This window comes from Heloderma suspectum, chromosome 5 (assembly GCF_057233095.1).
Source record: "Heloderma suspectum isolate Gila_16-S chromosome 5, 16-S_ref, whole genome shotgun sequence".
In the NCBI taxonomy this organism is placed as follows: Eukaryota; Metazoa; Chordata; class Lepidosauria; order Squamata; family Helodermatidae; genus Heloderma; species Heloderma suspectum.
The window spans coordinates 127860477-127875803 of NC_139462.1; the positions used below are offsets into that span (position 1 = coordinate 127860477).

Below are 15327 nucleotides of genomic sequence, written 5' to 3' on the forward strand. Positions count from 1 at the left end.
ATTGAAAAATTTTCTGATGCCCTAGAGAGTAAAATTGAACAGGTTTATTTTATTTGTATTTAGTAATTTTTTAAAAAGTACCCCATGTTAAATTTTTGTCCCCAAAACAAGTATTTAACCTGAAATATTTGAGGCGGGAAATTAAAACACAACGTGATTTAAATGTTATATAATGTTATCAGTACAATAGCATGTACTTCTCTTGCATTGTTTACATTTAGGGAAAAGAGGTACTGAAAACTGTTGACCCACTAATAACTTTTAACAACCCAAAGACCTGTGCACAATATGCCAACAACCATCCATGTATTTCAACAGAGTTCAGCTCTCTTCCACTAAGGTTGTTGGGGCACCTTCAGTGTCACTATCACTACCTATTGGTTCCATTTCACACTGACACAGCTCTCCAAGCCCAAGGAGCCCCACTGACAAAGCGTCAGCACACAAACAAGTTAAGCACCCATGCGAGAAGAAAGGAAATGCTATTTACTTATTTATCTATGAAATTATCTCAGGTAATAATTTCAAACTCATATATTATCAGCTGAAGTCAAAACAAGGGCACAGCAAAGGGAGCTAAAGCCCAGAAGGGTAACCCTTTACATTTTATGGATGGGAGCAAAATCCCAGGGGGGAAATCCAGCAGGAATGTTTAGCCCTTGCGGCCCTGCTCTAACAGAGATTCCCGAGTCGTCGAAGAGAACCTCAACTGCATATTTAAACTAAACCCAAGCTCAGAAAGGGGCAATAGAAGCAATGCATTGCTCTATACTGACAAGAGCCACTGTGCAGGCCTAGCTAGTGGAAGAGCCTGCTTATAGAGAAAAAAAGTGTAGGCTAGCTTCAGTTTGGGCTCAGCGTAGGCTCAGATGTGCGGTCTTATAGAGCAGCTCATAAACTGAAGCTCAGAAATAGACTCATCCCAATTTTGAGAGTGCAGCTTAGCATTTAGCTTTAAAACACACACAAAAAGGACTCAGCCCTTGCAAACCACATCCTTTTCTAAATCAGATACCCAGTGTTAGCCCCCAGCCCCTTGCATCCCAAGGGGAGCCTGAATGGCATCCCTTCTCAGATCACCTACCCTTTGTCTGTTGTCCCCTCCAAGACCCACTGCCTATTGTCCTCTATCTAGCATAGACATTTTCTCATTGCCTATTGTCCTCTCCCCTAAACAGAACATCTCCACTCCCAGGGGGCTCAACTGACCTACATTCCCACTCACTGGAAACTAGCGCAGACTAGCAGTTCTGCCACAGATTCCCTTGCTTTTCAAACGTGGCCCTCTCATTGGATTGGCTGCAGCAGCAGTTGGGCCAAGCCAGCTAGAGCTAAATAAGGAGGCAGGCGTGCAAGAGAGCCAGTGCTCTGAGCACAAGGAGCATCCCGAGCCCCAAGGACACAGCGTCAGCCCACAAGCAAACGAAGCACTTGTGTGAGTTTAGCAACAGGGCAAGGAGGCCAGGGCAATGGACCCTTCCCTCCCTTCTCATAGTAACTATAAATAAATAACTGTAGATAATTTCCCACCTTCTCCTAGTAAACAACTTAGTTTTCCAGGTAAACAAACCCAATAATAGCAATAAAAAATAAAATAAAATAAAAACAACAACAAGAAGAAACCAATTATGAAGGTAGAAAGCCAGCAGGGGCAAATTGCACTGAGTGCCACATCTAAGACTATCTGCCAGCTGGGCAGAAGTCGTGGGTGTGTGCTCAGTGTAATGAGGTCCTAGCTCTAAGGGAACAAGTTTGTTCCCTTGAGGCCAAGGTTGCTGACCTGGAGAAGCTAAGAGAGGCAGAGAGGTTGATGGATGAGACCTTTGGAGACCTAATAACAGTGTCCCAATCCCTTGATGACAGCTGCTTGGCTGTCATGGAGAATGCGGGTCTCAGGGAAGGATGGCGTCATTCTGAGGAAGAGGGAAATGATCCCTTAGAAGGGACCCATTCCTTGGAAACAAGCAAATATCCTCTCACACCAAGGATGCGCCTTCAGGGGGTGGAGGGCTTGTGGTAGTGGGAGATTTGATCATTAGACACATAGAGAGATGGGTTGTGATGGGTGTGTAGACTGGATGGTGAATTGACTACCTGGTGTAAAGGCTGTGGATATCACACACTGTCCAGATAGCTTTGTAGACAGCGTTGGGGTGGAGTCAGTGGTTGTGGTCCATGTTAGTACCAATGATGTGGGGAAATGTAATTGTAAGGTCCTGGAAGCTACATTTAGGTTGATAAGTAGAAAGTTGAAATCCAGGACCATCTAAGTAGTTTCTCCGAAATGCTATGTGTTCCATGCACAGGACCAGTGAGCAGAGGTGTAGTGGTGAGGGGTCTCACAGGGACAAAGACCTGGGACTTTTTAAAGAACCAGGTCTCAGCCAGGTCCCTCCTGCTCCCAGCCTATCGCTCTGTGCCAGGCTCCTCCAGCCATCTCCTCCCCTTCCCTGCCACCAAATGAGGCTTCTATAGAGTATCATTTTGAAAACCTAAAATGTTTGTGTTTGAGTGACTGAGTGAAAAAGATTTTAACTCCCCTGCATTTTTTCTCAGGCGTCCAATTGAAATACCATTGCCTTACTCTCAGCTGCACTGTTTTTGGATTCCAGTTGAAGGTTGTATATCTTACAAGGTTGTGTAATCTTAGAAGGGGGCGTGGCTGTGATAGGGTGTGGCTGTGACAATCATGAAGGGACCCGGCTGCACTTCTGAATTTGCCATTACACTACTGCCAGCGAGACAGGTGAAGCTGAGAAGTCTCAATGTGTGGATGAGATGGTAGTGTAGGGAGGAGGGGTTCAGATTTGTTAGGCACTGGGGAACATTTTGGGAGAAGCTGATCCTGTACAAAAGGGATGGGCTCCATTTGAACCAAAATGGAACTAGATTGCTGGTGCTAAACATAAAAAAGGTGGCAGAGCAGCTTTTAAACTGAACTCTGGGAGAAAGCCGACAAGAGCTGGAAAGCATCCGGTTCGGGTTGAAACATCCTTAGGGGATGAAGATGAAAATGTTTCCAATTGCCCAAATGTAGAAGGGAATGAAATAGGCCATGAGCGTATGGTGGAACATAACAGCCTGTCAAAGAGGCCTAAGTGCCATAGGAGAAGATGCACACACCACAGCCATCTGTGGTAGACACCATGTATAGGTGTTTCTATGGAAATGTTAGAAGCCTCCAAACCAAAATGGGAGAGTTGGAGAGCCTGGTTTTAAAGGAGAACCTGGATATAGTGGGCATTACAGATGCCTGCTGGAATGGAGAGAACCAGTGGGACACAGTCATCTCTGGATATAAACCCTATTGTACATCAAAGGGGGCATAGTGTTGAGCAGACCAGAAAACCTGAAGGGGGCAGATTCTTCCACAAAAGCTCTATGGGTGACAATACCAGGCTCCCAAACTAATTTAGAGGCAATGTTAGAGAAAAAAAAGGCTTCCTTCAGAAAATGGAAGGCTTGAATAAATGAGGAAAACAAAAGGGACCACAAGCTCGCACAGTGGCAATGCAAGCAGATAAAACGAGATGCAAAAAAGTAGGGCTGCGCACCACTCTGGAGCTGAATCCCAAAGTGAATCGGGGTGCTGGGCGGGGGGGCTTCGTTGACCTCCAAAACGGGTCAGAATAGCCCCACCCCAAGGCAGTCCGAAGCAAAGCAGGTCATCCCTGAAGTGCTTGGGAGATTTGGAGCTATTCTGAAGCCATTCTGGAGCCCAGACAGCCTGTCTCTGAAATGTATCAACTTACGAAAGATCAGGGAGGGGGCAAGGAGGAGGGAAATGGTGAGCCTTGGCAAATACCAACTCTATTTGCCAGATTAGGGCTAAGCTTAACCCAGCAGTCTCCAATCAATGGCAGTGGTGGTAGAGTAGGGTGAACACTGAATATAACAGGAGATCTGTCTGTTTTCGTTTCAGTGAGGGAGAGTTGGTTAGAGAGAGAGCTGGCCAGCTAGATCTCTGTGTGTGTGTGTGTATGTGTGTGTGTGTGTGTGGTTCTACTGTAGCTTCACTTGTTATTCTTCTTCCTTCCCACTCAGCCCTTCTCAATTCAACTATTCCTATTAGTCTTCCCTTTATTTTCTAGAATAAATAAATAAATAAATAGGACTTTCCTTGCCTTGTGTTTTGGCTCCCTCCCTCCGCCCTTCTCAATTCCTGTATTCCTTTCAGTATTCTAAAAAAATAATACCAAAAAAACTGTTTCTCTTCTGTTAGGCTTTATAGTATATTCCCTGCCTCTGTCCCCCCCCCCAAGCTTGTAGGTAGTTTTTCTTTCTGTATCTCCTTTTCTTTTGCTCGTGTGTGTGTGCAAAGCACTACACACAAGTTCATGCAACATAGTGGGCAAAGCACTACACATTTATTATACATTTTATACAATCTATAATATTATAAAGTGGGCAAAGCACTACACATTTGCTTCTATACTGTGGGGCAAAGCAAGCCCAGTATGAGGCATCTAAGGGGCCTTGGCTAGGGCAGAGGTGGGCGAGGTGCTGGTGGGACAAGCAGCACAGTAGCCAGGCTCGCTCGCTCCCAGTCCGGATAGTGCATCCTGGTCTAGGGCAGCAGTGTGTGGAGGCCAGCCAGAGCCGTGCCCGGAGGTTGCCGTCTGAGGAGGCAGGTTGCAGGTGGCGGCAGCAGCCTGGCAAGAGAAGCAGCATCTCCTTCGGTGTTGGAAGAGGGGGGCCTGCTGCACCCCTCCCTGTAGCTGCCATTACTGCTTTCCCAGGTCATGTGTCTTCCATTCAGCCAATTCACACTGAGGTCATCCAGTGTGAAGCTGAATAGGAAAGTACTAGGGGAGAGGGGGTATTTTGCACTTCAAAACACCTACACCAGAGATTAGGGATAGTGACCTCCTCCTAATCACCTAATTTCTCAGATTATCCCTTTATACCTTTGGTTTAAGTTTCTGAGAATAGCACATTTTACCTGTGCCTAGCACAAAGCCTACTGGGCAAAACTGTTTGAAGTTTGGCAGATTCAGTCACCTTCATTGGGGCTCTAAGTTGCCCAGATTTCATGCACTTAGTGGAACCAGTGAAAAGTTATAGCTCTTTGCTTTGAGAGGTTTTTTTTTTTTTAAAGAAGCACATTTTACCTGCACCTAGCACAAAAACTACTGGGCCAAACTGTCTGAAATTTGGCAGGTGGAATCAACTCCATGAGGGTTGACAGTTCCCCAAATTTCATATATTTATCGTAAAAATGGAAAAAGTTATGGTCATTTCTGTTTTCCAATGCAAGTCAGTGGGAAAACATAAAATCCAAATAATTCGGATATCCAAATCTCACTTCGGATCTGAATCTGAAGCAGATCGGGTCTGAATCAGTCTGAAGTGAAGCGGAGCTGATTCAGAAGGTCCAAATCAACATCCAAAGTGAATGAGGGGGTCTGTGCACAGCCCTACAAAAAAGCTTTTTGAGGAGCATATTGCTAACAACATCAAGGCCCACAATAAAGAATTCTTTCAACATATCAAAAACAAGAAACCAGCTAGGGAGGTAGTTGGACCATGATAAGGAGGTAAAGGAGTACTGAAGGAGGATAAGGAGATTGAACAGAAGCCTGAATGAATTCTTTTCATCCATCTTCACTGTAAAAGATATAGGACAGATACCTGTGCCTGAACTGATGTTTTCAGGAAGGGAGTCGGAGGAACTGAGGAAAATAGTGGTGACAAAATATGAAGTTCTCAACCTTTTGACAAACTTAAAGTTAATCAGTCACTGAGCCCAGATGACATCCATCCTAGAGTTCTTAAAGAACTAAAATGTGAAACTGCTGATCTTCTAACATAAATATGTTAAATGTCCCTAAGATCAGCCTCTGTACCAGAGGACTGGAGAATGGCCAGTGTAACACCAACTTTTAAAAAGGGATCCAGGGGGGATCCAGGAAATTACCAGCCAGTTAGCTTAATGTCTGTTCTGGGTAAATTGGTTGAAAGCATTATTAAAGATAAAATAAGTAAGCATATAGAAGGACAAGCCCTGCTGAAAAAGAATCAACATGGCTTCCACAAAGGTATGTCCTTTCTCACTAACCATGTTCTTATGTTCTCAGGAGTCTTCAGTGAGGGACTTTGTCAAAAGCCGTTTGGAAGTCCAAGTAAACAATGTCTACCTGATCACCCATGTCCACATGTTTATTGACATTCTCAAAGAACTCTAAAAGGTTAGTGAGACAGATATTGTGGCTGGATTTTATACTGATTTACTGTTTAATAAAACTGAGTTGTATCTCTTTTCCGCTTTTGTTGTCTAGATTCTTGTTCCAGGCAATTACAGTGTGTTGAGCCCTTAAGTTGACGTGTGCCAGCACTTCCAATGCCAATACTTCTCTTCACTTAATTACTGACTCTACCCCACCAGTTGAATAGCACTCCTCAAGGAGGAAGTGTTCCCTCTGATGTTTCCTGTGAGTTGCTGTGGGTGGGTGAGTCTGAAGGGCTTTGAGGATGAAAGTGAGAAAAAAAGAGTCCCAGGTGCTTGTGTGTGTGTGTGGTGGAGTGGAACATAAAACAACAGCAGGCTTGTTGGAATTGTTGCTGCTTGGGCTCCTGTTACATGACAGACAGAAATTCACTGTCGCACTTCACCTGTTGAATTTCAGCCTTCCATGAAGTTGCTGAAGGTATAGGAGCTATGACAGAAAATAAAAGGTGGCAGCCCTATTTGTAGGTACTGGCAATGTACACCAGTTATCATTCCCCACCTTCAGCAACAAGGGCTTACCAAAGCAGGAGGCACCTTTTATCACCTAACTGCATCTTCTCCCCTTTCCAAGGCTGTTATTTTAGGAAAAACAGGAAAGGATCATGAGAGGGGGTGGGGGGGATGTCCACTCCTGGAGGCTAATGGATCCGGATGATTTCCAGAGGGCCCTGGGGAGCTTTCCTGCTGATAGGGCTGGCTTTCCTGTCAAAACCCTGCTTAATCTGTGGAATGCAGAAATGACCCGGGCAGTTGATATGATTGCTCCTGAGTGCCCTCTCCAGAGTAGAGCTTGAACTGCTTTGTGGTATACCCCAGAGCTGAGAGAGACAAAACAAAATAGGAGATGGCTGGAGTACAGATGCAGAAGAACTCCTAATGGATGCAATCGAATGCTGGCATGTGCCCATGGTAAAGGATATTCAGGGGCAGTGAGGGTGGCAAAAAACATCATCTTGCTGCCTCTATTGAATCTTCTGTCTGCCGTTCAGCAAAGCTTTTCAGAGTCGTCCAGGGGCTATTACATGCTGGCCCTAAGGACATTGTAGATCCCTCTGAGGCCTGCTGCAATGTATTTACTAGGCACTTTCAGAATAAAATCTCTTATATCCACTGGGACTTAGACTCCAATATTACAGCAGGTGAATCAAGTGAAGTATCCAGAGTACAGCCTTGCCCAGTTTTGTTAGATGAGTTTCAGTTGGTACAGCTCAAGAACGTTGACAAGGTGCTTGGACAGGTTCATGCAACCACTTCTATATTGGATCCTTGCCCTTCTTGGCTTATAAAAACTGTCAGGGAAGAGCAGCTGGCTGGGCCAGGGAGGAGATCAATGCCTCCTTTTGAGAGGGAGTGGTCCTGGGCTGCCTGAAAGAGGTGGTAGTGTGCCCACTCCTGAAGAAACCCTCCTTGGACCAGGAAAATCTTAATAATTATAGGCCAGTGACAAATGTTCCTTTCCTGGGCAAGGTCCTTGAACGGGTGGTTGTGAGCCAGCTCCAGACACCCTTGGATGAGACCGAGTATCTGGATCCATTTCAGTTGGCATTCAGGCCAGGTTTTGGCATGGAGACAGCCTTGGTCGTCCTGTATGATGACCTATGTCGGGAGAGAGACAGGGGGAGTATGACCTTGTTGATTCTCCTTGATCTCTCAGTGGCTTTTGATAGCATCAGCCATGGTATCCTTCTGGGGTGACTGTCTGAGCTGGGAGAGGGAGGCACTGCACTGCAGTGGTTTTGCTCCTACTGGGAGGGTTGGTTCCAGAATGCTTGGGGAACATTGCTTGGCTCTGTGGATTCTCCAGTAAGGGGTTCTGCAGGGGTCAGTTTTGTCCCCCATGCTATTCAGCATCTACATGAAACCGCTGAGTGTGGTCATCCAGACTTTTGGAGTATGCCGTCATCGGCATGCTGATGACACACAGCTCTACTCCTTTTCGTCTTCATCAGGTGAGGCTGTGGATGTGCTAGATCAGTGCCTGGCTGCAAAAATGGGCTGGATGAGGGCTAATTTTCTCTTTTACCAGGCATCTGGCAGCATGTGATGAGTCTTAATTGATCATAGATTTGTTTTATGGTTTGGCTGATTGTTCAAAGTTGTTTTTAGATATATGCTGTCTCTGTGTATACTGTCTGTTGTATGTTTTTTGTGTTTTTAGATTTTGCATGTTGTGTTTTTTAATGTTTTTAATCTTTGTAAACTGCCCAGAGAGCGTAGGCTATGGGGTGGTATAGAAATGTAGATGATGATGATGTCTCAGAAAATCCAACTTTTCTTTTATTTCCGTTTTCTTTCTTTAATTTGGGTTCTCCATGCTTCTGGTGCAGTGTGCCCCTGTCCTCTGCATTTACTTCGGCATGATAGCCCTGCCCAGGGGTGTGTCTTTCACCTGTCCATGACCTCACTGAGCCTTTGCAGCCTTCAGAATCACCCAGCTCTCCCATTTTGCCAGTAATTAGCCTCCGTGATATGCACTTCTCTGATGTTTGCATTACTTCACTTCTCCATTGTTGTGTTAAATCACATCTCTGATATTGTATAAAGTCACTTCTTTGATGTCACTTGTCTGATCTGGCGAGGTCTTGGGAGCCTGTCACTGCAAGCAGGGAGGAAGTGCCCAAAGAAGAAGAAAGGGGGTGGTGGTGGAAGCAATAACTCCATGACAGTTTGCTGGAATGGGGCAAAATTGTGTGTGTGGGGGGGATGTTCTCATAGGGAGACTTCAGATGCTGCACTCAAGAATCAGGAATTTGGGCTTCTTCATTGAAAAGTGCACACATTGGGGAAAGGGAGGGAGCAGTAACTCCGAGACAGTTTGCTGGAATGGGACAAAATTGCGGGATGGGGGGATGCTTTCATAGGGAGCCTTCAGATGCAGCACTGGAGAATCGGGGATTTTGACTTCTTCATGCAAAAGTGGGGGAGCCTGGAGAGGGGCAGGAAACAAGCCCCTCTCATTGCTTGAGCAGCCCCTGCCAGGCTGATGACATTCCATTCTACTCCCCCCATCAAACCTGGAAGTATGTTCCTTTGAAGTGCTATGTAACCCATGAAAACCAGATTTTAACGGTACAGTGCACTTGCTTTTTCTTGCCCTGACAGTCAAGTCCATGAAAATCCAGATAATACTCCAACGTGCTTCTCATTCCATTGTCGTGAAGATCCCTCCCAGGGTTTTACGGTCTTGGTGCTGATGGACAGACAGACATCCTCTTTTATTATTCTATATTTGTTTTAGTTTACAAACATATACTTCTGCGTACCTAGGAATCTCCTGACTACATAGAACCCACCACTGTATTTTTGAGTGGCCCTGATAGCTTCCAAACAGGTAGGCACTCAACCAGCAGGGTTCATTATTAGTGGGGAAGAAGTGGGATCTGCAACAAAAGTTTGCAGTATATCCCCACCCCTTAAGAGCAGTGCTCCTGCTCAGGGCCAGCCAGTTTGGAACAGGAACCATGCAGTGCTGTTCAGGCCTCTTTGGAGGAGGCGGGGGGGGCGGGTTGAGGAAATGGAGTGTAGAAAAGGGTCACCTTTTTTTCCTTTCCTGTCCCCTGAGGCCTTCCCCTGTTATGCTATGTAACAAAGCTCAGGTCTGCGGCTGGTTGACAGTTCTGAATCTGTGCATTTTATTGCTATCTTGCAGGGGATTGGGGTGGCTCTGGACAGTAGGAAGAATAAAAGGTGTCCCCTTTCCTTCCTCCTGAAATACCTCCCCCATTGTCTCTCTTCCTCCATCCTCATTTTCCAGTCATTCCATTCCATTTTATTTCCCACCCAGTTTTTTTCCCCTTAGCCACCCCCTTCCATTACCCCTTCCACCCAGATTTTTTAGTCTCAGTCTGTCAACATTCCATGCCACTGAGTTATCATTGGGATACTTTTTAGTACCCCCCTTAGGGATTTTTTTCTTAAGATCTTTCATACCCCTGCAAACTTTGGGTTTACTCTAAGTCTGCTGATACCTACCTCTTCTGAATGGGTGGTGCTGTTTTGGAAACATTTGCATAAGCATGGGATTACTTGAATTGGTATTAGAAGGGATAAGTGGGACCTTGCAACCATATGTTGCAGTGTAGAGTGCTTCTGTTCAAGATTTCAGCCACTCCAAATACTTTTTCTCCATTTTTTCTCCTGGCAGGTGGGGTAGATGCATTTGTGTGCAATTCCAGCTACATTAAACATATTTTCTGCATTGATGTCTATGGGCAGCTCTCACTTCTGTCCTGGGAACAGAAGCTTCTCACTCTGAACCAGGGAATGACCTATCCAGATTAGTTTTCCTGCCTACTTTTTAAAAATTTCAATATGTCTCTTCCTCCCTGCTCCTAGCCCAGCCGCTCCATTCCATTCCCTTCAGAGCCAGTTTTCATTTATTTCTCGCTGCTCCATTCCATTCCCCCTCCCACCCAGTTGTCAGGGTTTTTTTTCTTCAGTCTTGTCAATGTTCCATGTCATTGAGCTATTGGTGGGGGATGGGATTAGAGTATTGTTTTAAGATTTTTTGTACCCCTGAAAACCCCAAATCTGCGGATACTTGCCTGTTGTGCATGGGCAGTGCTGTTTTGGCTACATTCACTTGAGCACAGGAAAACTTGGATCAATAGTAGGAGGAAAGATTATGCTTGATGTGCAGAGGGCCTTTCTCTCTGCAGTGGCCTCTACCAATCTTGGACCAAAGCAGAAGGTTTCCAGGATAGAACGTGGGGCCCAGATATCCTTTAGCCCAGGGGTGGGGAACCGGTGGCCCCCCAGATGTTGTTGGACTCCATGATCAAGCCTAGTCATTATGACCAGTGGTCAGGGATGATGGGAGCTGCATTACAACATCATCTGAAGGGCCGCAGGTTTCCCACCCCGGGTGTAGCCCTGGCATCTTTTATGTTCTAATGGAAAACCTTTTCTAGGTTGTGGGTCACAGGGTAGCTTCTATTTTATATACCAGGCCCGAATCCTCTGAAACCTCCATCAATGCATCTCATATCAATAACTATTAGAGTAAGGTGATGACATCATATCCTCCATTACACGTTTCCAAAGAAACAGGAAGTTAATGGGTTTGATGTTGTGCCTTGTATACACGATCACACTAGCATAAATTGATTGAGAAAAATCACCACTGCATTGTTCTGCACCCACAGTTGCTAACACAGAATAGAACCTTTACTTTACCTATAAGCATGTCCCAAACAGATTTTAAAAATCCACTTTAAAACTTTGCTGTGGGATTCATGATACTTCGGCAAATTATCGCAACCAAATGTAGTAAACACATCTAATGTTTACGTGGCATTTATTCTTAGCTTGTTTCTCTCAGTACCAAATAGGGGATGTGTCCTTTCAGAATCAACCACAACATTACTCAGCAGAACAACTAACTCGTAAAAACACTGCAAGCCTTAAAGTTATTTATTGACTGAAATCTGATGATGGATGAACAGCACCCACAAGTTCAGGTAAGTGGGGATGAGCTTGCTATCAAGACAGGCAGGGGGGGTACTCTAGTGCTAGTCCTTGGAATCCCAAAAGTCCCACCTGCAGAAAAGTGCAGGATGTGGATAGATCGATCCCCCAGGATATTCTGTGGGAGCCCCCAGCCATCACAAAGACATCAAACTTGCTTTGAAAAAGGTTGTTGGCAGTGTTTCATGGTGGTGGGCCTGCCATGCCTATCAGACTCCAGTGACTTTTGCAAAATACTAACAACAACAACTAACCACCATTTAAGAATACAGTCCTTTCTGTTTATACTTGTCATTACAGACATAGGGGTAGGCAGAAGATAGATCTGGATCTACTGGTAGATTTCTGGATTATTTGCATTAGATCAGCAAGAATTTCTGGCACCCAGTTATTTAACAATAGCAGCAACAAAATGAGCATATACCCCATCTCTAAACTATACTGCTGAAATGAAACTTTGGGGTGAAAAAGTGGATTTTGTGGGGAAGGACAATGAGCTCCATGCAGTTTTAGTACTCTACTCAAACCAAACTCATGGGCTCAGAATTCTTTAATTCTGATGTATGTCTGGTTAGCGGATCTCAGAGTTCTAATAAAAACCAAAGTAGAGGTCTGCCCACCCCTGACTTAGAGCTTTTCCACATGAGGCTTTAAACTCGCACATTTACCAAGGTTCTGCTTCCAGATTCTTTGCAGAATTAAGGTTGGCTCTTTTACGCATGTTTTTTCAGGAATTTTCTTTCTCTGCCTTTCTATATGTTCCATTACACAACCACTAGGTGGCATTGTGGTATAGCTGAATTGCACAAATACACAAGGATTCTATAAATCCATTCAGAAAAATACCAGACTTCCCTCGTAAGGAAACCCCGCCGCAATAATGGTTGCAAAGCACGAGAGAGGCTCTGAAGGATGATGACATCATGTAAGGACCCGCAAACTTGCATGGATGAGGAACCACAAGCGCATAATAAAAGCCTCATGTAGAAAGAGCTTCTGTTAAATAATTTGTATGTGATGCGGAAGTGTGCTGGGGCTCATGCCTTACCTTGTCTTAACCTGCAAGTCCTGCCACTAATCCACCATAGATTATGTGCTGTAATTATTAAGTGATGAGGGCAAAGCACTCTGCAGATGATCAGAGGCAATCTCTCTTCAACATGCATTCCAGGTTGGAGCTCTAGCCTTGAAAGCCTATTCCAGGTTCTGCATCCCTATGATATCTAGCTCAAATTAAGTCTTATTAGGCAAGATACCTTCTATTCAGGGGAAGGTGGTGGAGATAGGGCATGTGTTCTGAGAAAGCCTGTCCAAGGGTGGAGTTTCCAGGGGGCAGTGCCAATATCTTCATCCACTCTGTAAATGAGAAGGTATGCCAATGCCTGGGCAACACATCATATGGGAGCCATGGGTCACTGCTCACCTTTTGCATGACACCCATCCCAGAGGCACACAGTAATAAACATTTTCTCACCTCCCCCACTTTGCAGGAGTTGATTCCTTGGACAAATGAGCCACCAGTCAGTGTGGAGTGGTACCCATGGGAATATGATGTATCACCACCAGCCCCACCTGAGTTGTGTGAGAAGGAGGCCATCCGTGCTGTGGCACATATCTACCTCCCAGTCATGGCCATCCTGCTCTGTGTGCTGGGTGTCCTTGGCAATGGGATTCTGTTGCTGGTTCGTGTCCGTTACCACACAGTTCAGTCCCTCGGTGATGTCCTCCTCTTGCAGCTCGCTACCTCTGACTTGCTGCTGCTCCTGACACTGCCAGTGGGTGTGGCCGGGATGGTGGGCATTTGGCACCTGGGCAATGCCACATGCCAGGCTCTGCAGGGCCTCCATGCCCTTAACTTCTACAGCAGTTTCCTGTTCCTCATGGGTCTCACCATGGACCGCTATGTAGCCATTGTGAGGGCTCCCGTCGCCCACCGCCTACGCCCCACTGTCAACTGCTGGGGCAGGCTGACCTCTGGGCTGATGTGGCTGCTCTCTGCTGCTCTGGCACTGCCCCACTTCATGTATGCTCGTGTTGAGGACTATGAAGGCTTTCAACTCTGCAGGGTGGCGGTTGTCACAGCTGCTGTGAGCCTGATACAAGTCGGCGTCGGCTTTGTGTTACCATTTGCAGTCATGGTGGCCTGCTATGCAGCAATTGCCCGCACCCTTCTGTCCTCTCCTTGTGTCCAGTCACACAAGGCTTTGCAGCTGATCTTGGCCCTGGTCTTCCTGTTCTTAGCTCTGCAGCTGCCCTATACTCTGCTCACCTTACTGGACACGGCGGATTTGATGAGCCAGCAGGCATCAAGCTGCAAAGTAATTCTCCACCGGGACCTTGCCCTCCTCATCACCAGTAGCTTGGCCTTTGCTCGCTGCTGCCTAAACCCTGTGCTTCACACCTTCCTGGGTGTGCGTTTTCGTAAGGATCTGCAGCAGCTGAGCAGGGATTTTGGCTGCCTGGGGCATTGGGTGTGCTGTGGTGAAAGGTCTAGAAGTAGCAACCGGCAAGCATCGCTCACCACCCACCTGGAAGGAATATCAGGAGCACCATGAAAACTCGAACACGGCCCACTTGGGAAGAGTTTCAGAATGTTGGAAGACTGGCTTATGTAGTTAGGGGTGCCTGCATGCTGCTGCCAAGAATGCTCTGGGGCTCTGGTGGAGTTCATATTTTTCCCACACGTTCTCTGCACAATAAAGCTTCTATTTAGACGATACCAAGAACCACGTCTTTTGAAAAATTCATTTTTTGTATCCTGTGAGGGGCACTTTGTCCCTGTATTCACATCTGTTAAACAAGGGTAATGCAGAATCAGGTCAGGGCCTAGACTTGGAGGTCATATTCTCCAGCTCAGGTTAGTGGCAGGAGCTTAGCCCTGAAGCCAGAAATTCAGCAGAAAGAAGGATTTGCTCGGCTGGTAAGGCAAGGCCAAGCTCTTCGTATTTATATGAGGCCTCGCTAATCTAGAGGCTTCATACTGCCTGCCAATTGCAGGAACAAATGTTGAGTACCTCTACGCCCTTCCGCGCCTGAAAAGGGTAGTCCCATGTAGCTCACTAGGCTAGGTTTCAGCCTCAGGCCATGATGTGCCTCTTTTAAGCCCCAAAGCAGAAAGGTAAGCTGCACCTGCAGAACTAAGAAAGCCATACATTGAGTTTCCAACTGTCAAACATTCATCCTTAATTCCATATTAAGGATAGCTATTTTGTTGGACAGTGTGACAACTTTCCCTGCTAGAATATAGTTTTGTCACCTCAGGAAAATGTAACCTATTACGTGTGGCTTTCATGGGAGATAGGCTGGAGTCATATTAAGCCAGCCAATACTCTGAGTAATTTATAAAGAAAAAAACAATTTTTTAAACAACATCCAGACGAAACACAAGGGAATCTCTATCTATATCTTAATATGTGGCTACTAAAAGAGCTAAACACCTAGTCTAACTATCTGACTTGCAGGTCTCAAACCCATTAACACAAGAACTATCTAGACTTCTTCTGAACAGCATAAGGAACAGAGAAGCTTCCAAAAGGCCAGGCACATGGATGAGGTTGATGCCCTTTTCAGTCCAGCAGGGTTCTTGTGCCTTTGGCAGTTGCATGACAGATAAGGACAGTACACATGCCTCA

The 15327-nt window shown here is 45.8% G+C and overlaps 1 protein-coding gene across 1 annotated transcript; it reads left to right on the forward strand.

The window, feature by feature from the left end:
* Nucleotides 1-2658: 2658 nt before the first annotated feature.
* On the forward strand, nucleotides 2659-14416 carry CCR10 (C-C motif chemokine receptor 10). The gene is made up of 4 exons (XM_084857365.1): nucleotides 2659-2746; nucleotides 6078-6188; nucleotides 11550-11688; nucleotides 13186-14416. The coding sequence occupies exons 3-4, from the start codon at nucleotides 11659-11661 to the stop codon at nucleotides 14248-14250; spliced, it is 1095 nt and encodes a 364-aa protein (XP_084713491.1). The 5' UTR covers nucleotides 2659-2746; nucleotides 6078-6188; nucleotides 11550-11658; the 3' UTR covers nucleotides 14251-14416.
* The last annotated feature ends 911 nt before the right edge of the window (nucleotides 14417-15327 follow it).

Excerpts from the sequence above, each read along its gene's own strand:
- CCR10 (XM_084857365.1), top strand. The coding sequence starts at position 11,659 with ATGATGGATGAACAGCACCCACAAGTTCAG. Across the intron at positions 11,689-13,185 it reads AACAGCACCCACAAGTTCAG|GAGTTGATTCCTTGGACAAA; the intron begins GTAAGTGGGGAT and ends CCCACTTTGCAG.